This window comes from Jatropha curcas, chromosome 9 (genome assembly GCF_041381405.1).
Source record: "Jatropha curcas cultivar XTBG-Jc1 chromosome 9, XTBG_Jcur_1.0, whole genome shotgun sequence".
In the NCBI taxonomy this organism is placed as follows: Eukaryota; Viridiplantae; Streptophyta; class Magnoliopsida; order Malpighiales; family Euphorbiaceae; genus Jatropha; species Jatropha curcas.
Window position 1 is genome coordinate 2,993,257 of NC_143159.1, and position 24,325 is coordinate 3,017,581.

General features: G+C 35.9%; 6 protein-coding genes across 6 annotated transcripts; 1 reads left to right on the top strand and 5 right to left on the bottom strand.

The window, feature by feature from the left end:
* Window positions 1-1,722: 1,722 nt before the first annotated feature.
* SBP1 (S-ribonuclease binding protein 1) lies at window positions 1,723-5,170 on the bottom strand. Its single transcript, XM_037638412.2, has 4 exons — window positions 4,987-5,170; window positions 4,746-4,849; window positions 4,164-4,480; window positions 1,723-2,363 (listed from the first exon to the last, which is right to left on the bottom strand). The coding sequence occupies exons 1-4, from the start codon at window positions 5,058-5,060 to the stop codon at window positions 1,839-1,841; spliced, it is 1,020 nt and encodes a 339-aa protein (XP_037494340.1). The 5' UTR covers window positions 5,061-5,170; the 3' UTR covers window positions 1,723-1,838.
* Window positions 5,171-5,594: 424 nt separating this feature from the next.
* On the top strand, window positions 5,595-6,528 carry LOC105630942 (protein RALF-like 34). The gene has a single exon (XM_012212941.4). The coding sequence runs from the start codon at window positions 5,969-5,971 to the stop codon at window positions 6,335-6,337; it is 369 nt and encodes a 122-aa protein (XP_012068331.1). The 5' UTR covers window positions 5,595-5,968; the 3' UTR covers window positions 6,338-6,528.
* An 861-nt stretch (window positions 6,529-7,389) lies between these two features.
* LOC105630941 (uncharacterized) lies at window positions 7,390-9,193 on the bottom strand. Its single transcript, XM_012212940.4, has 3 exons — window positions 8,431-9,193; window positions 8,141-8,326; window positions 7,390-8,045 (listed from the first exon to the last, which is right to left on the bottom strand). The coding sequence occupies exons 1-3, from the start codon at window positions 8,917-8,919 to the stop codon at window positions 7,761-7,763; spliced, it is 960 nt and encodes a 319-aa protein (XP_012068330.1). The 5' UTR covers window positions 8,920-9,193; the 3' UTR covers window positions 7,390-7,760.
* Window positions 9,194-10,440: 1,247 nt separating this feature from the next.
* Window positions 10,441-13,311, bottom strand: LOC105630940 (subtilisin-like protease SBT3). The gene has a single exon (XM_012212939.4). The coding sequence runs from the start codon at window positions 12,809-12,811 to the stop codon at window positions 10,514-10,516; it is 2,298 nt and encodes a 765-aa protein (XP_012068329.1). The 5' UTR covers window positions 12,812-13,311; the 3' UTR covers window positions 10,441-10,513.
* A 2,357-nt stretch (window positions 13,312-15,668) lies between these two features.
* LOC105630939 (subtilisin-like protease SBT3) lies at window positions 15,669-18,454 on the bottom strand. The gene has a single exon (XM_012212938.4). The coding sequence runs from the start codon at window positions 18,112-18,114 to the stop codon at window positions 15,811-15,813; it is 2,304 nt and encodes a 767-aa protein (XP_012068328.1). The 5' UTR covers window positions 18,115-18,454; the 3' UTR covers window positions 15,669-15,810.
* A 1,418-nt stretch (window positions 18,455-19,872) lies between these two features.
* LOC105630938 (subtilisin-like protease SBT3) lies at window positions 19,873-24,249 on the bottom strand. The gene is made up of 2 exons (XM_089725598.1): window positions 23,953-24,249; window positions 19,873-22,104 (listed from the first exon to the last, which is right to left on the bottom strand). The coding sequence occupies exons 1-2, from the start codon at window positions 24,162-24,164 to the stop codon at window positions 19,995-19,997; spliced, it is 2,322 nt and encodes a 773-aa protein (XP_089581724.1). The 5' UTR covers window positions 24,165-24,249; the 3' UTR covers window positions 19,873-19,994.
* Between the last annotated feature and the right edge of the window lie 76 nt (window positions 24,250-24,325).

A 24,325-nucleotide genomic window follows, 5' to 3' on the forward strand; every position in this document is an offset into this window, starting at 1 on the left:
AGTAGTGAAAGAAGAAAAGAAAGAAAGAAAGAAAGAGAACAGCTTTATAGGGAATAAGGAGAGGGGTTGGATGATTGAAGTCTAGTAGTAAAGTTACTCTTCCATTAAAATTTTTGAATGTTCATTTGTAAATGTACATTTTTATCCAAAGTCTTTAAAAAAGAGAGGGAGAAAAGAAAAGGGAAAGATAGAAGTGGAGGGGACAGCCATTGACAGGACTGAGATCGGCTAGGGTTTGCGGTGGAAGTGGAAGTGGAGGTGGAATAATAATAATAATAATAATAATAGTAATAATAGAGAGAGCAGATAGTTATAATCATGAGGGAAGCATATCCACTTTCCTCTTTGTCATCACTTTCTAAGGCATGATTAGAAAAAAGTTGATCAATCTTCTTTCCTCTCCTCAACCAATTCCTCTACACCACTTTTTTTTCCAATACACAAATAATAAAGACTTGCTTCCCAAGCCTTCTACATTAGTAATCACTCAGCTACAGAAGCAGAAAATATATATATATTTTTTCAAGATTTTTTTTTTAATCATACTTTCAAATTAATTAAATACCCTTGTCAAGGTTAATGTTGCTTTTCCATTTGATAAAGGAAATGGAAAAGAAAGACCAAAACTTGATTGTATGTTTCAATTATTTTAATAAAAGACAAGAGTTCCATCCCTGGCACAATCTCTTTATTTGATAATATTCAAGAGCTTCAAATGTAAGCTCTGAACATGTGGGTCAACGGACAATGACTGTTAAACTACCACATTTATCACATTGATGAATTTTCTTAATTTTCTCCATTTCGGATCCTTAATGCTAATATAATCTACATTTTAATAGGGGACTACGAGCTGTACAATATTCTTTGCAATCACATCAGAGATGAAATTAATTGAACTACCCATATTCCTTCCATGGAAATTCAATCTAATTACCCCATCCATCAATTTTGTTCAACAAAACTCATCAATATCTTCAAGGAAAGCAAGGGAAAAGGAAAAACACCTTCAACGATTAGTAATTAGGATACAGTTAGAGAGCATTTTCGTCTTCTTCGACTCTAATTGTGATGTAAAATCTCCTGAGATTACGGCGTTATCATTGGAACTCACAAGCGATGTGAAGGTAATCAATATCCCTTTGACTATAAGGTTTCGAAAGTACCTATGTTGGGTTAGGCATAATTTTTTTATTTGGGCTTTTCATAGCCCACATCACGTAAAAAGCCCATGCATGTTCCTTTAAGCAATTGATATCTTCTCTTCAAAGTTGTAACGAATAATTCAGCTTTTGACAATTCTAAAAAGAACATTAAAATAAAAAATAATTCAGCGTTTACATTTAAACATGCCAATTCATTGAGAGATGGCTTTATCAGACGCAATTCTATATTCTATAAGCGTAGTAATCCAGCTCTCGTCATGTTTTTTTCCTAGAGGAGCTAGTGAAACATCTTTCACTTCAAAGGAATGATAGAGTATAAGTAATCTCTCCGGACATGAAACACCTGCCAACAATAATTCCATGTTTTTCTCAAGTATATATTACCAAATTATTTGGTTAAATCAATGCACCAAAAGGTTTCTTGGTTACCATATATAAAGCAGAGCATCCAAGATTTTCGAACTAATATGCCGTTTACTGGGAAATGTTTATAATACAATGGCGCGACAAGGAAAAAAAAAAAACAAAAAAAAAACAAAATGTAACAGCCAGCACAAGCAACAGTCAATCATTCAAATGATATATATAAAGTGATGCATATAACTTTTAGCATAAGATTTGGCCTTTCATATATATATATATATATATATATATATATATATATATATCCTATTACATATAGACTTCCATGGCAACAAACTTAGACTGACACAGAGGACAAAAACTAAGCTTACTCTCGCAATCTTTACATAGACAGAGATGCTTACAAGGTATCAGAAGCATGCACACCTCGTTGACTCTGCAAACCTTACAAGTCATTAGTTCTTTCATGTCATTGCTCTCCTTAGAGAGCAGATGAAAATCAATGGCACGTCCATTACAGCAAGAAGCAGTATCATCCACCTCACTGTCACCACACCCTTCTTTACTATCTCTACTTTTAGCATAGACTTGCTGAAGATTAAACTTGAGGGCATTTATCACATTTTCATTGTACCTAGCGCGTTGCTGCCAAGCACCTGCTTCCACAGATAATTGTTCCATTCTTTCTTCAAGCTCCATGTTCCTCTTGTTAATGCTCTCAACCTCTGCTTCTTTTTCGCGAAGCTTTTGAAGAATTTTTTCTTCCACAAGCGAGATAGTTTGGAGTTGGTTAGCCTGAACCTTCTCTAGGATGGTTTGACGCAATCGATCACCCTACCGGAAAAGGAAGGAAATAAACAATGCTTCAATAATATGTATAAATAACCAAATCACTGCAAAAAGTGAAAACAAATATATGAGGCAGAAAAATGCCTATAATGGCCATCTTGTACAAAGTTTGGGTGATTAAGAATCAAAACGAGAAAAGAAAAGAAGCAAGCCTATGAAAATCCAGAGTTTGCATAAGTCGTGTTTCAAGAGAATGCAACATCACATTGGATTGGCTCACCAAGTACAGAGAAGAGCTGCCACCACCATATGATGCTTTGGCTAATACTCCAAAAGAGCTCGTTTTATTTCAGATAATAATGCCTCTAGCAAAAATTTTCCATGCACGTTTTAACTATGTCTAAGCTTTTCAGGTATATACCAACCCATTTCTTTGGAGGAAAAAGAAAAGTTTGTGCATGCCTAATAAAAGATAATTTCAGAGATACAAAGTGTATTTTTCCATGACATTGATTTCTATTCACTAATATCAGACAGATTTACAAATGGAGCACACGCGTGTACCAAAAGTAAGGGTAGCTAAAAAGCTTGAAAGGAAAAGTAACTCATTTAAAACTAGCATGAAATCAAATAGAGAAGGTTCATAAGTGAAGCAACAGCTAAAGTAGGAAAAGTAACTCATTTAAAACGAGCACGAAATCAAATAGAGAAGGTTCATAAGTGAAGCAACAGCTAAAGTATTTCATTCATTAACTAGAAAGAAATTCACTTACCAAAAATACATGTTCATAAAATTGATCCTATCATAAACATACCCTGTGTATCGCTTAAAGGACCAACAGAAGCATCCACGATTCTCATGTAACAAATAGAAGGATTAATCAGTTCTCATAAAGAAAAGACCAATTAAGTTTCCACTTTCAGCTGTCCTCACTAACCATCCAAAAAAAAAAAAAAAAAAAGAAAACAAAAAAAGGAGGCAAAGCCCATCATATCTATATCTGCAAAGACAACAAACGAAAAGACCCCTCCTACAGACATAACCATAAATGCATTGACTTTTTAAACTCTATTTACAAAGTTGTATACAATCATCAGATTTGATGGTAATTTGCACTGGTATTACATAGAATATTAAAACAAATGAAAGATTTTCCTATAAAAGGACAAACACACAATCAAAAACTTCCAAAATTAGCTATTTGTTTTTGCACGTTGGGAAGAGAACCTAGTCAACTTAATACAAGCCAGAAGTTGTTCTTTAAATTAACGGGCTATATCACTATGCGCACAGATCTATAAAATGAAATTAGTTCATTGATTTTTTTTTTTTTATATATTTTTTTTTTAACAATTAACACGAAATCTAGCAACAATCTACCAAGACATCCCCCTAATCATCAAAAGAATGACAAAGAAGAAAGTTAGGCCAAGTAGCTGCTCTCAACACAAAATCTAGCAACAATGTACCAATCCACCCCCCTAATCATCAAAAGAATTACAAAGAATAAGCTTAGGCTAAGTAGCAGCTTCAAATAACACAGGAAGCACATTAGCAAAGAACATAGGTCAGATCCACTTATAGATATCATTTGATTCGGAACCAATGTCAAGTACCTAAATAACTGTCATATTCAACACATCAACATAAGAACATTATAAATGCATATAAAAGAAATACAAGTAACAGCAAGTTTCACAATGCTTGAACCACATTAAGAAGGTAAGCACTTCCAACGTGAATCAAAAAAAGATAAGCCAACATAGAAAAATGGGACCTAGTAGCATGCTTATTTTCCCTATATTATAACAATTCACAAGCAGGCACACTCTTTAAGCACAGACCTGAACTTTGAGGAATCTATCAATCTCTGCATCCTGCCGTTGAAATTCCCTATCAATGTCGTCACCAATAAGTGAAATCAACGTGGAGTCTCCAGAAGATGAAACTCGGGTATTGTCAAGGGACAATCCTAACCCAGTTGAAACCGATCGTGCTTGCAAGAAGTCAATTGATGAAATTTGTGAATTATTTTCCAAAAAATCTTGCTCCTTTAACCTCTTTCTCTTAGGTTCCAGCCCATAATTCCATTGCAAATCAACTCCCCCATCACTTCCATCAGCTACAGGAGCTGGACCCGGTGCAAACCCCACGACATGAACTAGAAGAAGACCAATACAAACAGAATATTCAGAATTTTTTAAACTGATTTAAGATAAAGCCCAAGGGCAAAGCTAGCTAAACTTGAAAAATAAGAATAATTGAAGTTCTTTTGCAAAATAATAAATATTGAGGTTCATTAACCTAGAAATGACTTAGCTACGCACCAAAGAATCCTCTATTAACTACCGTATGGTTTCATAACGTTAAATGAAACACAAAAAAAAAAAAAAAAAAAAAAAAGGAAAAAGCGAAAGAGAGCTTACAAGGAGGCGGAATATAGGGAGGATTTTGAGACTGATCTTGCAAATTAGCTGGATTGTAATAGGCGATAGACGGAGTAATCTGTCCATCGATTGAATACAAATTTCTGGACATGAAAGGAAAACGATTTGTGATAACGAATTAAAAACAAAGCTGAATTTGATGAACATATCAAATGCGAAGGCGTTAGGGTTTTGAATGAAATGAACATCAAAATTCATTAGCGTTTGGAGACAAACTTACCTCAAGTTCTTGGACTGCTGATGTTGTTGTTGAGGTTGGTACTGCTGCTGAAAATGATTTTGAGGAAAAGCCATGGAGAAATCGATAGAGGAACTGGGAAAGAGAGAGAAACGAGAGGCAATGTGAATAAAGAGTCTGGCGAGATGGCCGATGGAGGGATTCTCCTTATTTTCCAGAAGGTCCTGGAAATATTGTAAATTGACTCTCTACCGCCAAAAGTTTTGCTAAATTACTAATTTGGTGCTTTTAGTTAGTTGACCGTTTGTAGCTATGAACTGGGCTGCGCCAGCCCAACCTATATTCGTTTGTCCCGCCTTAAGAAACTCCTCGGCCTGATCCACTACAAGAGGTTACAACATAACAGCTGTTGCGTTCAAATCCATTTAACTGTTATTCCATAGTTTCTGTATTTCTTTTCTTTTTTTCTTAACTAGATTTTTTTTTTTCCATGAATATTGAAATTTGATATGAAACTAATTTCTTGCTTTTTGGAGTTTGTGGTTATTCCTTTTTAAAAGTGGAAAATTTTTCATAGATCGAATCTGACATCATAGAGATAACACTCCTTGCAGAGTGATAATTTTTATACTTAAATGTAAGTAGAAATTGATTATTAATCACATGCATTTCTTATCACTCTAAGTGCAAATCATTCAAGACAATTTTTTTTTTTTTTTACTGAAACAAATTTATTTTTAAAGTTTTAGTACATGGATTTTGCACGTGATTGGCAAAGAACACCGATCGATAGTGTTTTTGATTGGATGTATTCTGATGAAATAAATTCTGAAATGAATAATCTTTAAAGAAACGGCATGGTGGCGCGTTGAAAGCTGCGTAAATAGGGCAGAGGCAAACCGGCAAGAGAAATAACTAACCTCATTTCCATGTGAACACCTCATATAGTCACGATTCTTTCCTTCTTCATAAATCATAGTCTTTCTGAACCAAACTCTCCCTCTAAGCTAACCACATAGTCCATATGGCGCTTTCACTTCTAAAAGCGACTCTTGCTCTTTCTTTTCTGTGTCTGCTCATTGAAGCTTATCAAATCAATCAAAAAAGCTTCCAGCAGATAATGATGGCCGATCCTCTTGAATGGGGCGCATCTTCAACTATGCCTAATTTCTACGACAAAGATGATGAAGATGATGATGGAAGATCGGATAGAAGGTCTCTGTATGGAAGACCAATGCACTATCACATATCTTATGGTGCTCTCTCTGCAAATCGGGTGCCTTGTCCGCCTCGTTCAGGAAGGTCTTACTATAGTCATAATTGTTTTAGATCGAGAGAGCCTGTTAATCCTTACACTAGAGGATGCTCTTGTATCACCCATTGCAGGAGATAGAAAAATTTTGAAATGAATTGTAATTTTTATTTCTTGCAATTGTTAGGTTATTGCATTGGGCTTCAAAATGATGCCGTTGACATGTCTCAAATCTCAATGGTGGTTTGGGCTTAGTTTGTAGTTCTGAAACGAAGGCATGTACTGTCACAAGTTTTATTAGTTTAATGCTGTATCTGTGCTAATTGGTATTCTTCTTGGGCGTAGATTAAACCATAACTCCTAATATTCATTTAGAAATATATATTTGCTGGATAACGCTTGTCCACTCTCGGGGTATATGGGTGGTTTCATGCATCAAGTTAATAAAATTAAAAAAAAATATATATATATATATATATATATATATATATATATATATAAAAGATACTGCTATTATTTTATTTTTTTTCCGGTACCATCCATTGAACCAATATACTATTTGTTATTGGCAGCCGACCCCATTCATACAGTCTTAGGGGTTCCAGCCTACAGCACGGCACCGACAGATTATGGAATCCTAATAAGGATTACCCATGTATTAGATATATAAATAAAGAAATCATACAGTTTCACAATAATTGAAGATGAAAAATTATTGATTTCGGTAACAATATTTTGACCAATTTAGTATTAGTAATTTATTGACCAAGAACCTGCCAGTTAACATGTGCAAAGATGAAGAAGCAACATGGCTAAGGACAACCAGACAAGACGAGATGCTTTCATTTTCATTTAAGTAATGCTTCCAAGATGCTCCATATAAGTTACCCTCTGCTAATTATATGCTTAGGAGTTAGGAGAAGCAACCAAAATGATCTGTCAAAACTCAAAACTCGAAAATGGTCTGCCACTATTATATGCTTAGTAGTGGTGGTTTAACTTTGTACTGGTTTTGTTTTTGATGCAATTTGTAAGAGAAATTTTATTTAGATTTGGTCTTTCTTTATAGATAGCTACTCCGTAATTACGGATAAATCTAATTATTTTTCAGAGCAATTAACGACTAAAGTTGACCTTTGAAAATTCAATTACTTGCGAACATAATTATATTACAAGAAATTAACAAATACAAATTCGCAAAAGAATGAATATAAATATTAAATTAAATAATACTAATAGTAATACAGTTTATTATTACACAAAAAATAATAATAATACAGTTTATTAATTTTACATCAATATTTATATTCATATTGAGAGATTAAAGAAAAGAAAAGTTACTATGACTTTATCACTCACAAGTCACTATCGAATCCATTCCAGGCTGTTTTCACACTTCGGGGCAACCAAAAAGTCCAAAACCGATCCTTGCCCACCCAGTCTCTAAAGCTGCCCGCTTAGCTGTTTCTCATTTCCACTCTTCTTCTTCAACGACAACTAAACAAAAATAAATTAAAAGAGGAATTTTTTTTTTTTAATAAAGAATGTAAATCACTATCTTCAATCAATCATATGTGCAAGATTTCTTAAGCGAGATTGGGACATTGAGCTTCTTGGAGTCAAAAGTAATATCACATTCAATTCTCTTGTAGAATTTTGGCTTAACCAATTTCCCCAAAACATAAGCTCTCGATCTGATAATGAAGTTTAGCTTTAGAGGCACTGGTAGGGTAGGCATCCCCGTTGAACTGCTTAAACCCGCTCCGCTTCCATACAGAGGAATTTTATTGCTCTTTACGGATATTGCAACCGATCTATGGCTTTTCCTTGACTGGTAAAACTTCTTTAGCTGAAATACCCATGTCAAATTATTAGGAAAATTAGTTTTAATTTAAAATCGATGCAAATGATGAAATGAATTTTTAAAAAATTTCAGAGGCTTACAATTCCTGAAGCTATGGTGATCTCTGAATAGGATAGATCGACTGGTGTGGATGTTACATGGACTCCAAAAAATGTTCCTGTGTTGCGATAAATCATCTTTATTGTAGAGTTCACTGAAATCATATCAGTTGCCACTCCTGTAGCATCGGAGCCAGCTTGAATGCCAAAATGCTCAAATGTTATACTCTGCAAACAAAATAAGCAAAATCAAGTAATCAACCAAATCCCGTCTGGAGAAATCTTAATTTTCGGATTAAATTGTGATAAGAAGTAATAAATTAAATAATTACCTTCATTGTGATCTTGGGTTTTTGTGGCTTACTGGCACCCCATAGAATTAAAGAGAAAAAAGAGAAGAGAACAAAGAAACCGAGAACAAAAATAAGAAAATAGCAGCGACGAGGTATTCCCTTTTCTCTCTCTTCATCTTCAAGAAGCCCCTCTTCTTCAATCACCGCACACTCCTTCCATTGCTTCTGTCCCTTTCTCTGATCGCCCCTTGACCCATCATTAGGAGAGATCTTGCGCGATCCGGGCTTCAAGGACCCAGAAAACCTACTAGAAGATGACTCGCGAGAGTGGCGTCCGACGGAGGAATGAGAATGAGGTGGAGATCCCACGGGACTAAGCACAGGCGTGGAATGAAACGACGTGGTCGTTTTCTCCCCATCGTGAGAGTCCCTGGATGGGCTCTGTACGTAGTAGACTGGGCGGCGCGGAGATCTAGTGGGAGACGATGGTGTGATACTGCTCACCTCCGAGTCTGTTTTGGCGTGCATTTTTGGCGTTCGTCAAAATGCCCAAACGAAAATCCAGAAACACAAACACTATCACCGGAGTCTTAAAATCAGCTGTCAATTTGTCATAAATCTTAAGAGTTATTTATGCAAAGATGAGCCGTTTTTGGTGTGTTCCTCTCTGTGGATTTGGTTAGGCGATGGTGACTTTAAGAAAATGAAAGGATTTGTTCAGATTGTCAACTGACAACTGGTGGTGTAGGTGATTAAATGAAAATAATAATGATTAATAATAAGGGGAAGATAGAATGTTGTTTTAGTAAATCCGCAAAAGAGACATAAGAATTTATGCGTTTGGGGTCGACAGCAGGGTTACAGCTGGCACCGCCACCATTCTATTATTTGTCGGTTTCTATCCTGTAGCGCTGCTTAAGGAAACTGCGACGTAATAGAACCATTTGTCTAAAGATTTTCCCTTTTTTATTTTCAATTCTAACTATCCTTTTTATTTTGTAAATTAACCAATTTAACAAGCTGGTTTAGTTGGATTGTAGGAATACTGGGTACAAAAAACATGTGAGAAAATAATTTTTGATTTTTAATTAAAACGCAAATGGAGAGCTGAGTATGGACTCTCTCTGTCTCTTCTACTATTTCATAGTGGTGCATAGTAGTCTGCCATTAGTCACTAAATTCTTTCCTGTAAAGAAAAGAAAATGGGAATCGCTCTATAAAGATAGAAAATATATATATATATAAGTGCATTTCCAAAAAATATTTTATATTTGTAAATTAAAATTTAAATTCTACTTGAGATAAATGATTTTTATATAATTTTTTTATAAATTAAATTTGTAAAAGAAATTGAACATTTTCTTTTATATGGTAAATAAATGAATAAAAAAGTTCAAAAAAAGTTGCTAACTTGCTATTAAGTTCAAGTATGGATTTCACTCGTTTTGCAATGCATATGCCAATACCAAGGGTGTAAGTTTCGGGTCATGATGTGGGCTCCACATCAAGCATGCGAACCCATGTGGAACAGATACCGATTCGAAGGCATTTCCATGTGTTACTCAATTGTTTTTTCTACTCGGCTCGCTTCCTCCTGCTATTTTTTTTTAATCTCTTTTTATTTTATTTTCATTTTCCAGTTTCTTGTCCTTGCAGATAAAAAAATTGCATTTCAAAAAAAACTTTTTTTAAGATAAATTATTTTTCCGAAATAAACGAAATTTTCGTTAGCCAATAGGCCAATGCTCGAGTACAAACCATATATATATATATATATATATATATATATATATATATATATATATATAGTATTTAAAAAAAAAAAAAAAAGAGTCAATTGGTATAAAACATAGTAAGTAAACTTGAAATGAAATGGGCTTGAACACAGAAGCCCAATAACTTCGACCCAATTTTATAAGTTCAATCCAAAAGCGAAACGTAGTTGGATCCTTCTTTTCAGTTTCCTTTGATTCAGATTCAGAATACGTATAATGTCCTTTGATTCAGATTCAGATTCAGATTCAGACAAGTGGAAATCTCCACAAACTGTTTAGCTCAGAAAGGAAAATTTTATTGAATTTACTGCTAAAAGTATAGTTATATAAATCAGGTGTTAGAACCTCTAATTAGGCCCCATTATCATATACTCCAAATTCAAGCTCGTTACCGCTATGGGACTCTTGACAATGTGTTTGCCATTAGATTCAACCCAACTGAGATACCCAAATACTATATCTTCATCCACTTTTCTTGGACCTTCTATCACCAATTTGAAACTTAGCTTCTGGTTCCTGCTTTTAAACACCAACTTGTTTGGCACAACAGTCACATTCAATCCATGATTCAACTGTGTCAATTTCGCAGTATAAGTTGCAGCTGCGTCTCCTACATTCATAACTGTTCGATGAAATTCTACAACTTTTCTTGGATTAGGTTCTGATTCGTTGTTAAAGAATCCAAGAAAAGATGGATAGTTCAGATCCAAGGAAGGAGATGAGCAATCGTTGTTAGCTGTTTTCGTGATAATTTGAATTTGCTTTTGGGTGAAATTTAATGCACAGAGAAGCTTGACGTAATCAGATGTATTAACGTCATAAACAAGTCCAGGGTCCAACGCCTTGTTTGGATTAACCTGACCGGCTCCCATTCCTAAAGGAGTTGCTGGTGCGTTTTTAAATCCAATATCTCTTACAGGCCCAAGCGTGTTATCTGTAGTATCAGCAGTTGTCATCATAGCTGATCTGATAGCTGCAGGGCTCCAATCTGGATGTGCCTTTTTTACAAGTGCTGCGATTCCTGCTGCGTGTGGGCAAGCCATTGAAGTTCCAGATTCTAAATTGAAGTTGCTGAATATTCCTTCAGCATTGATTGATTCCACTGCTGAAGTTTCAGGCCATGCAGCTAATATTAAAGAACCAGGAGCCATAATATCAGGCTTCATCACAGTTGGGCTGCTTAAAAATGGTCCTCTAGAGCTGTAACTAGTAAGACTTGGAGCTCCTTTAATATCTAATCTTGTTTTTCTGAACTCCACAGTTGCTACTGGTTTTTTGCTGCTCTTTATGTAAGTTTTTATTGTTTCTCCATCTTTTGGTGACATAAATATTGCTGGAAATTCGCTTGGAATGAAATCTTCTATGTCAACGAAATATTTGGGTATAAAAATAGCTCCAGTGATATTTTTAATGCTGAGATTCTCTTTTTGGTCTTCTAGAGAAGTATTTCCCTCTTGGCAAACCACAATCTTTTGCTCAATATCAGATAATTCCTCCTGTGTGAAACATTCGCCTCTAAAAACAATTGCAGTTGGTCTAGAAGCATAACCGCCTGGATAAAGAGCTGTGCCGGTAAGTGACACTCCATTGCCGAGTGTCAAAACAGCTTCAAATTCGCGGTCTATTGTACCAGCAGCAACTGTTAGCACCCAAGGCGCGCCATTATGAAGTGATCCGTGGAATGGTCCATTATTTCCAGCAGAAGCTGACACGAAAATATTCTTCTCTATAGCTGCAAATGTAGCCAAGGCGATAGGATCTTCATACAATGGAAACCCGTCATAGCCTAATGAAATAGACAAGACATCAACTCCGTCAATAATTGCTTGATCAATTGCAGCAATTATATCAGATTCAAAAGAGCCTTCTCTCCAAAGGGCCTTGTATATAGCTAAATGAGCGCGGGGAGCCACTCCAACGGCCGTTCCCGTAGCATACCCAAAATATGACGCGTTTTGGACAAAATTCCCAGCCGCTGTGCTGGCTGTGTGGGTCCCGTGGCCAACGTTGTCACGCGCAGAGTTCACTGATATAGAAACATTCCATTTAGCAAGTAGTCCTTTGTTGAAAAAGCGAGCTCCGATTAGTTTGTTGTTGCAAGATGAGGAGTTGAATTGTTGACCGCTTTCACATATTCCTTTCCATCTTTTTGGAATTTTAGGCATTCCTTTGTCACCGAAACTTTCACTTTCAGGCCAAACACCAGTATCCACCACTCCAATAATTATATCTTCTCCGTAATTTGAAACCTTCCAAGCTCCGGAGTTGGAAGTAAGGCCAAGAAATGTAGGCGAACGGGTAGTGTCAGGTTTAACAGGGCGGTCTTTAGTGGAAGAAATGTAACCTGGAGAATTTTTCAAGGCCTCAAGCTCAGAAGAAGAAAGATGAGCACTAAAACCATTCATAACATGTGTATAACTGTACAGAAGTTTAGAATTAGAACTTGCAGCTTTAGAGTCTGCAAAAACAGAAGAAAGAGTAGCCAAATGCCAGCTATGCTGGGTAGAGAAGGCTTTAGGCATGGCTGTTGAGTCCATATAGACAATATAAGTTTCACTTTGTGATAATGTCAGGAGGAAGAGGGAGAAGGTAGTAGTAAACAAAATCAAAGGAAAAAAAGGAATAATAATGTAATTCTTAGCCATGGTTTTTGCAATAATGGAGAGAAGTGATATTTTGGTAGAATACTGCAAATTTGGGTGTGCTTATATAGAAAATAAGTACTGAAACTCTTTAACCATTATTTTTATTTGGAAGAGGAGTGTCCCCAATCCTGTCCACTAGCCATAGCCAAAACCCAATTTAACCTTTCATTCCACTAGCCAGCTCGCAAGTTGCAGACACGGATTTGGATTTTGGATGATGACAATTTTTAAATATATGAATGGAATACCGAAATTATAATGAATATGGGATATAGATGACATGTAGGTTAGTGTGGAATATAGAAAATTCTAAAAAGAGAGAACTTTAGACTTGCTTTTCAAGGCTGCTCTTTCCATTAAGAAAACAGAAGGGGAGAGAAAGAGTGTTCCAATACCTAAACTTATTTTAACACTAATTACTTAGCATGTATTAACCACTTAGCATTTCTTAACTATACGAATGATGTAAGATTTCTATGGCTGATAGTTGGGGTGGGCTGTTACAGAAAGAACTTATAAAAGAAAAAGATATATAAATAAGAAAAAGTTAAAAGAACTTACAGAAATATCTATTAGTTAGCCTTTCTTTCAGTAGCTGTAAGGTTATGTCTATAAGTTTGGGAACTCCACTGTAACAAGCTTCTTCTTAACGAAGCACATAATTCTTTTCAAAAAAAAAAAAAAAAAAAAATTGAAGCACATAATTGTTTTGTCTATTTTTTTTATTTATGAAAAAATAAAATGGGTCAGTATACTAAAAGATTATGGAACAAGACAACTCACTCTTTCTTTTTACATTTCTCATTAATTTAGTATAAAAATAATTTCTACTGTTTAAATTAGGGCTATTAAACCATGTATTTTGCTAAGCTTAAACACTTGATTCCGATTAAAAGTGAAAAAAAAAAAAAAATTTTGTTCTTGATTAAAAATATATCCTTCTAGTCAAATATACTTTATTAAAATGGTTTTATTTTTTTATTTATTTTTTATTTTTCTATACTATTTGACCCCACTGATTTATTTGACAATAATGACTAAAAAACAGAAACAGATGACGTGGTGATGCTGAAAATGTTTAAGAAAGAGATGACATCTCCGGTTGGTCTTATTCACTTTATGAATTATATTCAACAACTGCTGGCTCGGGAATGGAGTAAAAGGATCCAACATTTTCAACGTAGATTGGCTATTTATACTGTGTACAATACGGTGTTCTCTATCACACTAGATTACAATACGGTGAACCGGAATTGTAAGTGCCTTGTCATGTTGTGTGATTAGTAACTTAGTGTTGGGCTTGGGCCTGTTGATTAAAGATCCAATTTGTATTTTACCCAAAATAAACCTAACAGAATCAACCATGATCAGTGTGAACCAGAATTATGCTCAATGAGTCAATGATTTTCAATAATTAATGTATTAGTCCAATTTCTCTAAAAGCAGCTCCTATTGACTAGAAATTCAAATTAAGGAGATGAATGTAATCGGTGATCTCCATCTTCTTCCGCAATCAGCCAGCCAATGGCCACGTAATTTTTGACTTGATACAAGAGGAAGAAATGGAAATTTTCCATGTTCTCAGCTGACAGCTCTTATCTGTATATAAATAAAATTCTAGATGCTCATTTATTTCTTTCGTTCAACATTAGTCATTAGGGCATGGGCTGGATAAAAAATAGAGTCAAAAATTTTTTGATATCTCAAAATTCTTTAAAAGAACAATCAGTTTTCATACAATGAAACTAAAAACCACGACTATAATATAGGTATAGCCTACATTGAGATAGTTAAATTCATTTTTGTATTTGAAATTGTAATTATATAATTCTACTTAAATAAGGATAAATCGCGTTTTAATTCATTAGGAAGTTCAAAATTAGCATCAGACATTGACTCACTAAATTGATGAAAATTCTTACCGTAAATTCAAACTCGATAAATATATAAAACTAGTGATATACGTTAGTATATCGTAGTTATAAATTTCTAATATATATATATATATATATATATAGAGAGAGAGAGAGAGAGAGAGAGAGAGAGAGAGAGAGAGAGAGAGAGAGAGAGAGAGAGAGAGAGAGTAGATCCAGACGAGTAGAGTAGAAATTCTGGATGTGGGCCAATGTTCTTGGCATAAAAAAAGGAGAGGTGCAGACAATTTTTTAAGATTCCGTAAAGAAATTTTCTTGTGTAATAATTTTATAATGGCTGCCTTTGGATTTTATTTCATCAAATATATTTAATTATTTTATTTTTCAATATTCATGTCGTTTGGTAGAACAATCGATCAACTGCATGTGCTTGACTGCTTCTAGATTTAAAATATATATATAAATTGTTTTAAATGTTAGTTAATTACAGAGTACATTGATTATATAATTTCTTCTTATTTAAAGAAAAATACTGGAAAAATGCCACCCAACGCGGAAGCCCTGAAGCACTTTTTCTCATCAATGATTGGCCAAGTACAGAAACCAGTGTAATAATAGTCATCAACAATTGCCAAACGTTAGTGGAAAATGGAGAAATATAAATATGAGCAGAATGAATCATAAAAATTTAGCTCTGAACTAAGCACACTAATACATAGTTTAGTCCAGTAATAAATATACATATAATTTGGCAATCTCTATTAAAACAAAAATTTAATTGGTCCTTTAATTTCTTCAAATTTTCTAATATTAAATATTTGTCTTCATATATTAATTTTATTTATTTAATGTTGGTGGCATGTGATTAACATCTTATTGTTTATTGCTTCTGCAGAAATGTATCCACTGGACTAAACAATCAAATGTATAAATTATGTATGAACCACACAAGACCCTATTGGATAAGATGAAGCTCCACCACGAACCGTTAATGCATGCAGATTAACTTTATTTCAACAATGGATATAGGAAAATGCTTGTTGACCTGTAAAGTGTACAAGTAGCAATACAAATTACTTATTCTAGGGGGAAAAAAAAAAATACTACTTGACATGGTTAGATCTTCTAAGAAGTAATTGCCTCTGAGCTTAAGCTTGTGACAACAATGGGACTCTTGACAACGTATTTACCCTCGGAATGAACCCAACTAAGATAACCATAGATTACATTTTGTCTTAGCTGGCTTTGACTTTCTACCACCAGTTTGTAACTTAGCTTTTCATACTTGCTTTTGAACTCCAACTTGTCTGGAACCACACTGACCTTTAATCCATCCATGGGTGTCACTTTTGCCGTGTAAATTGACGTTCTTTCACCTACATTGGTCACTGTCCTGTGAAATTCTGTAACGGTGGCCAAACCCAATTTTGACTCGTTAGAGTTAAAGAAAGCAATAAAAGCAGGGTAGTTGAGGTCCAAAGACGGGGATGAACAATCGTTAGAAGATGATCTCGTGATAGTTTTTATTTGGTTAGCTGTAAAGTTTAATCCACAAAGAAGTTTCACGTAATCAGTTGAATTCAAGTCATAAATCAGGCCAGGATCTAATGCCTTACTAGGATTAACTTCTCCAGCTCCCATGTCTAAAGGACTTGCCGGTTGGTTTTCATTCCCAATATCTTGAATAGGCCCTTCAGTATGATCCGCGGTGTCCGCGGTGGTCATCATGGCTGACCGGATTGCGGCGGGGCTCCAGTCTGGGTGTGCCTTCTTTAAAAGTGCTGCGACTCCTGCTGCATGTGGGCAAGACATTGACGTACCAGATAATATATTGAAGTTGCTGTACATTAGTTTGGAATTGAGTTTCAGTACTGCAACATTTTCTGGCCATGCAGCTAACACTAAAGCACCAGGAGCCATAATATCAGGCTTCATTACATATGGGCAACTTGGAGATGGTCCTCTAGAGCTGTAGCTTGTAAGAGTTGGAGCTTCTTTGATACCCACTTTTGTTTGTCGAAACTCCATGCTGGCTTGTGGGTTGTTTCTGCTTTTAATGAAATCTTTGATCGTTTCCCCATCTTTTGGAATCACGAATATTGCTGGAAATCCACTTTGGAGGAATAATTCAAGGTCTGTGTAATTTGTTATAAAAACACCTCCAGTGATATTCGCGCTCCTTAGGTTATCAAATTGGTCGTCTAAGGAAGCATTTTTGTCTTGACAGACGACAATTTTTTGACCAACGGCATCTAATTTTTTGGTATTGAGACAAGTATCCAAGAAGACGATTGGAGCTTGTGTGGAAGTGTAATTACCAGGATAGAGAGACGAGCCGGTGACTGAAACTCCATTGTCAAATGTCAAAACGGCATCGAATGACCGGTCTAATGTGCCAGCAGCAACAGTTAACACCCAAGGAATGCCGTTGTGTAGCGTACTACGGAAAGGCCCTTCGTTTCCTGCAGAAGTTGAAACAAATATATTCTTCTCCAAGGCAGCAAACGAGGCTAAGGCGATAGGATCTTCATACAAAGGAACACCGTCCAAGCCTAGTGAAATCGACAAGACATCTACTTCATCAATGATTGCTTGATCGATTGCAGCAATTATATCGGATGCAAGAGCGCCTTCATCCCAAAGAGCTTTGTACATGGCTACATGAGCCCTGGGAGCTACTCCAGCAGCAGTTCCAGGGGCATACCCAAAGAACTCTGCACCTTCCACAAAATTTCCAGCCGCCGTACTTGAGGTGTGGGTGCCATGGCCGTCGGTGTCACGGGTTGAGTTCATGGAAATAGTGATGTTTGGATTACTTGCAATTAGTCCTTTATTAAAAAAGCGAGCTCCGATTAGCTTGTTGTTGCACAATGAAGAGTTGAATCGAGTGCCACTCTCACATTCCCCTTTCCATTTTTTTGGAATTCCAGAAATTCCCTTGTCACTGTAGCTTTCACTTTCCGGCCAAATTCCGGTATCCACAACTCCAATAATGATATCTTCCCCATAATTCGAGGGCAGCCATGCTCCACCAGAGTTGGAAGTGAGACCAAGAAATGTGGGTGAACGAGTTGTGTCTAGTTTAACAGGAAGATCTTTAAAGGAAGAAATGTAGCCTGGAGATTTCTTCAAGGCTTCATGCTCAAAAGGAGAAAGATGAGCACTAAAACCATTAATTACATGAGTATAACTATAAAGAATTTTCGAATCTGCAATGGCGCTTCCGCTTCCGCCTCCGCCTCCGCCTCCGCCATTATTAGACACTGCAGAAATAGAAGAAAGAGTGGCCAAGTACCAACTATGATGGGTAGAGAAGGCTTTAGGCATGGCCGATAAATCCATATGAACAATATAATTGTCACTTAATGTTAATCCAGGAATGATGAAAAGAGAGACAGAGATAAAGGAAAGCCACAGAAAAGTAGCCATGGATGAACAAATCAAAGGGAACCAATGATATGAATATTTTAGTTGTGTATATTTATATAGAGAATAATTGAACAAGAAGAGATGCTCAAATTTTATGTCTAGTTTTTGTTTTCTTTAATATCTCCAACTTGTACCTTAAGTTTTTCACATGATTAATAATGAAAAACAGATCCATGACTTGTGCCCATTAACATCAAGCTGTATTGACTTGCATAAATCTATGGTGGGATTAGCTGTTTAGCTTAATTAAGTGAGGTTGATTCTCTTAATTACCACAAAATTGAAACTTATAAGTAGAGATATCTGAAAAGATAGGATGAGAGTGCTTTGGCTTTATCAGTTTTTGTGGATATGGACGAGCAATTGCTTCAACTGGCACAAGCAGATCCTCGCGTGCACAAAATGTCCACAGGATCTTTGTTGCTTGTCTCTTCAAATCTGAATCGGATTATAAAACACGTTTTTCTTTTTCTCGGTTTCTTTTACTCCTAATCCTGACAAAGAAAGTGGAAATGGACTAGGAAACCACCTAATTGCAGTTAATTACTAAAAATTAAAAATCTAAATGAACCAAAAAGATAAAAACGTATGTATTCGAAATGTCAAGAATAGAAAAAACAATACATTCCTTCATTTGAATCATTATAACATAACGTGCAAATTTAAGGTGCCAGTTTATTTATCTGTGGGGAATCGATAAACATTAATTTTATTATATAGTTTTTGTATTCATTCAACATGTAAAATGAGTCCAAACCAAATTTACTGATTAGCAAATTAATTCGTCATTTTGAGAAAAGAAAAATTGAAGACTTAAATGAACAAACGGATTAAAAATTTTCTTCACTTATTAATTAAGTCATGAGTGCATAAAGCATTTACATATTAATTTTTCATATAGAAAAAGGGCCAGTTGCGATTAATTAATGGTCGCATAAACACGTGGCTTCAGTTGGTGGAAAATGAATTATCATTTGCAAGAAAACTAGACAGGAAATAACCAATCACAAGTTAATGCGTTCATCATATGAAAGCATATTTATGTATAAATATATATATTTATATTCTCTTGGTATTCAAGTAGCAAATGATAGAAGCAAAATGGGTAATCATGATGTGGCCTAGAAATGTTGGTTGGGTACTCATTTCACATTATCGATAAAAAATAAGATAATTATTTTTTTTTTTCCTGTGGGGTCTTTGTGTGGACATTCATCTCTATATGCTTTTCTTATTTGATTGAGTAATTCACTAGTGGAAGACTTGCTGTTCCTAGACAGTGACATGGACTGTGTCAACTTCAAATTAAGTCACTTTCTATTTTACCTTTACTTTAAGCTAGAGAGTGAGGGGAAATTATTTTTTGTTATAATAAAACTTGTATTGTCACTTTCTATATACCTAACGATAAATGCAAAGATATATTTATATTTTTACCAATCCAAATACAGAAAAAGTTAATATAAAGTATGGAAATTCATTTTTGAATTAATTTAGGATGATTAAGAAATTTGGAAGTGAAAAATGTAAAAACAATTTTAGTAAACAAAACAAAACTAAAAATAATCAACCAACTGTCATTGTCATGTCAGCGTAGGCCCAGAAGTGAACTAGTTCATCTCTCCCCAGCCCATTCTGCTTTATTGGATATGCAGGCCCATCCGCTTCAATCTCAACTCTTAACTCTTAAAGTGGGATAACCTTTAAAATAATGAAGACGAGAGATTGATATAGGAAATAAAAGTATGGACAAGTCTGTAACCAAGAATGCCTGTCCCCTTCAATCTCAGGCTCAGTTCTTAAGCAGGAAAATCTTTAACAATTCAAATTAATGTCAAACAATTTATTTGATGATATTTCTAGATATTTAATTGCAATTATCAAGCTCGTACAAGAGGGGAAATTGCAATAGGACTCCTGACAGTATGAACTCCATTTTCTTCTATCCAAACAATGGAGCCAAACGAGACCACCCCTTTTTCATCCCTTCTATACCTTATTCTAAGATTATAACTCTGCTTATCATATTTCTTTCCGAAAACCAGTGTGTCAGGTGAAACTGTAACTATTGAGCCTCTTGGTGCAATCAACTTAGCTTTATAAGTAGCAGCACCTTCTCCAACATTTGTTACAGTCCTTTGGAAGCTCTGGGTCACTGTTGATGTCGTTTTGTTGTTATACAAAGCAATGAAGGATGGATAATTCATATCAGAAGAAGGGTTTGAACAGTTGTAGCGGATTGATCTTGTGATAGTCAAAATTTGGTTTTTAGTGTAATTCATAGAGCAGAGAATATTCACATAGTCTTGTGGAGTGGCATCATAAATTAGACCAGGCTGCAATGCTCTATTAGGATCAAGCTGGCCAGCTCCCATAGCTAATGGAGATGCCAACTCTAAGTTTATCCCATTATCCCTGATTGGATTTTGAGTGTTATCTAATGGGTTTGCAGTAGTTATCATAGCAGAGCGAATAGCAGCAGGACTCCATTCTGGGTGTGCAGCTTTAAGGAGAGCAGCCACTCCAGAAGCGTGAGGACAAGCCATTGAAGTTCCAGAAATCATATTGAAATTACTAGACAAGAAAACGTTTGACCCAATTTGAGCAGAATAGCGGTTAGGAATAAAAGAGGCTAAAACTAATGAACCAGGTGCCATTATATCCGGCTTCAGAATTCCTGGATAGCTCGGTGAGGGACCTCTTGACGTGTAAAAAGCTGCAGCTGGTGCAGGCTCTGTGCCTATAATGGTTTGCTGGAATTTCATGCTAGCTGAAGGTTTTTTATCAATTTTAGCATAGTTGATAACTGATTCTGCATCACTCGGACTAATCACAACAGAAGGACTAGAAATGCCTCCTATTTCAAACAAACCTGAATAATTATCTGAAATGAAAATAGCACCAGCAATATTTGACGATGCTGCAATTGCTTCTATTTGATCAAAGATTCTCCGCCCAACATTGTCACACAAGATTATAGCATATGGAGCTTCAGATAGCAACTTAGTTGAGTTGCAAGCTGAATAAGTATTGTTGTAAATCAATGGCACATTATCAATAATTGCATTAGCTGGAAACAAAGTCCAACTAGTGATGGTTTGACCATTGCCTAGTGTCAAAGTTCCAGGAAATGTGCGATCAATAGTGCCAGCAGCAACTGTCAACACCCATGGAATTCCATTATGCAAGGCCCCAAGTTGGGGGCCTTTATTTCCTGCTGAAGATGAGACCACCAAACCCTTTTCCATTGCAGCAAATGAAGCTATTGCTACTGGATCTTCATACAAAGGCACTTCATCAAAGCCTAATGAGATAGAAATCACGTCAACGCCATCCGCAATTGCTTGATCCATGCCAGCAAGAACATCAGAGGCGTAGCGGCCTTCTTCCCATAAGACCTTGTACATAGCTACTCTAGCTCGCGGGGCCATACCTCTAGCTGTACCAGTAGCATAGCCAAAGAATGTAGCATCTTTAACATAATTACCAGCAGCAGTTGAGGAAGTGTGAGTACCATGGCCTCTAGTATCCCTAGGAGAATTCATTATAATTTTAATCCCAGGAGCTGCAGCTTTAACACCTTTATTGAAATATCTAGCTCCAATTAGCTTTGAATTACACATAGAAGAAGTGAATTCTTCTCCTTCCTCACAAATTCCCTTCCATCTTGATGGTACAGGAGTCATACCATCATCTTTATAACTAAGGCTTTCTGGCCAAACCCCAGTATCGATGACTCCAATTATAACATCTTCGCCAAAATTGGAAGCAGGCCACAGACCAGTGGTAGAATTGAGAGAAAGGAATTCAAAAGTGTGGGTGGTGTCAATTGTTGCCATTCTGTCTCTATATGCAGAGACAAACCCTGTAGAGTTTCTAAGAGTTTCGAGCTCACTGGGAGATAAAACTGCAGCAAAACCATGAGCAACATTCTCATAAGAGTAAACAAATGGATGGACTGGTGAAGAACGGTGGTCTGTCTCTGATGAGGTGGATTTTGTAAATTTAAGGGAATTAGTGATCGAAAAGTACCAATCTTTATGGTCATTGAAGGTTCTGGGCATCAAAGACTTGTCCATGTGGACAATGTATGTAAACCTATCCACTGAACTTGAGGCACCATGTTTAGTGAAGAGACAAAGATACACAAAGAAGATTAGAATTGAAGAGGGAATTTCATTAAATTTTATCATATTTCTTCAGAAAAGGAATGGTTTACTCTGTGCTTGAGTAAGTTCCTTCATCTGCTTTTATTATATATAAACAAAGCGAAAGCAACTGAAGAAAAGAAAACATAAAGAAGCAACAACTACTAGCTGTATAAATTGGCCCTTTATTATTATTCATCTGCCACTTGCTTGAATATAATAAGAACAAACAGTTAGCTCTGAAAAAGAAAAGAATTTTGGCCCTTTAACGTTGCTTTCATGCATGGATAAGCTTAACCTTGCGACCTCTTTCATCACATGATCAGTGTTTAATAGCTATATACAAACAAAAGCTAGCTGTGAATTTCAAACTTTAGGCAATGTCATCAGTGGCCCTCAAATTCAAGATACCTAGTTCTAGTAACGAAATAGTATTGTTTAAGAATGACGAATAGTAGCTGCAAATTTTATGATTAATTGGTCTGTGCAAAATACTTCACAACATGCTTACACTGTATAAACTTCTTGCAAAGGGAACACCTTCAGCCATGAAAACTGAAAACAAATAAACACGCACTTGGGTCATTTTAAATAATGTAGTTTTATCTGATAGACTTGGATCAGTATCACAAGGCAGATACCAAAGGGTACAGCCGGAAGCAGACATGGATCACCAACATGTACAGTTACATATTTTGGATTGAGAGGACCTTTTCTTGGATATTTATGGTGAGGAAAGATAAAAGGTTGACAAAGTCCAATGCTGACCATGAAATTGGACTGATATATGTCAGCAGCCACTCAAAATCATGCGTATATTAGCAGATGACAACACAGCTTGCTTTGGGCCCTCAAGATGTAACTTGTAATAAGAGACATAAGAAAGCAGGGCACGTAAAGAATAAGTGATAAGATTAGACAAAGCAATTAAAAGAAGCACAGATGTTTAAACTAAAAAGGCCTACTATGCCAGCCCTTTTCCATTGCAGCAAATGAAGCTATTGCTACAGGATCTTCATGCAAAGGCACTTCATCAAAGCCTAATGAGATAGAAATCACGTCAACGCCATCCGCTATTGCTTGATCCATGCCAGCAAGAACATCAGAGGCGTAGCGGCCTTCTTCCCATATGACCTTGTATATAGCTACTCTAGCTCGCGGGGCCATACCTCTAGCTGTACCAGTAGCATAGCCAAAGAATGTAGCATCTTTAACATAATTACCAGCAGCAGTTGAAGAAGTGTGAGTACCATGGCCTTCAATATCCCTAGGAGAATTCATTCTAACTTTAATCCCAGGATTTGCAGCCATAACACCTTTGTTGAAGTATCTAGCTCCAATTAGCTTTAAATTACACATAGAAGAATTAAATTCTTCTCCTTCCTCACAAATTCCCTTCCATCTTGATGGTACAGGACTCATTCCGTCATCATTGTAACTCAGACTTTCAGGCCAAACCCCAGTATCAATGACTCAAACTATAACATCTTCACCAAAATTGGAAGCAGGCCATAGACCAGTTGTAGAATTGAGGGAAAGGAATTCAAAAGTATGGGTAGTGTCAATTGTTGCCGTTCTGTCTCTATAAGCGGAGACAAAACCTGTGGATTTTTTAAGAGTGTCAAGCTCATCAGGGGATAAAATTGCACTAAAACCATGAGCAACATTGTCATAAGAGTAAATAAGCCATGGTGAGTGATTATGATCATTGTCTGAGGAGAAGTATTTTGTGGTTTTAAGGGAATCAATGGTTGAGGAATACCAATCTTGTTGGCTGGTGAAGCTTTTGGGCATCAGAGACTTGTCCATGTGGACAATATATGTTGCCTTGTCTACTGAGGTTGAGGTCGTAAAGGAAAAGGGCCTTGCAAGGAAGAACAAGAAAAGAGCAACCATTTTCATTTTTTTTTCTCTCTATCTTTAAAAACTTTGCTTTTGCTTTTTGTATTGGTTCTTCATCCAATTATATATAGAACTTAAAATTATTATTATTCTTTTTTTTTTTTTTTTTTAAAAAAAAAAGCCAACAAATCAAAGGCCGGCATTGTTTAATTCCAATGTTG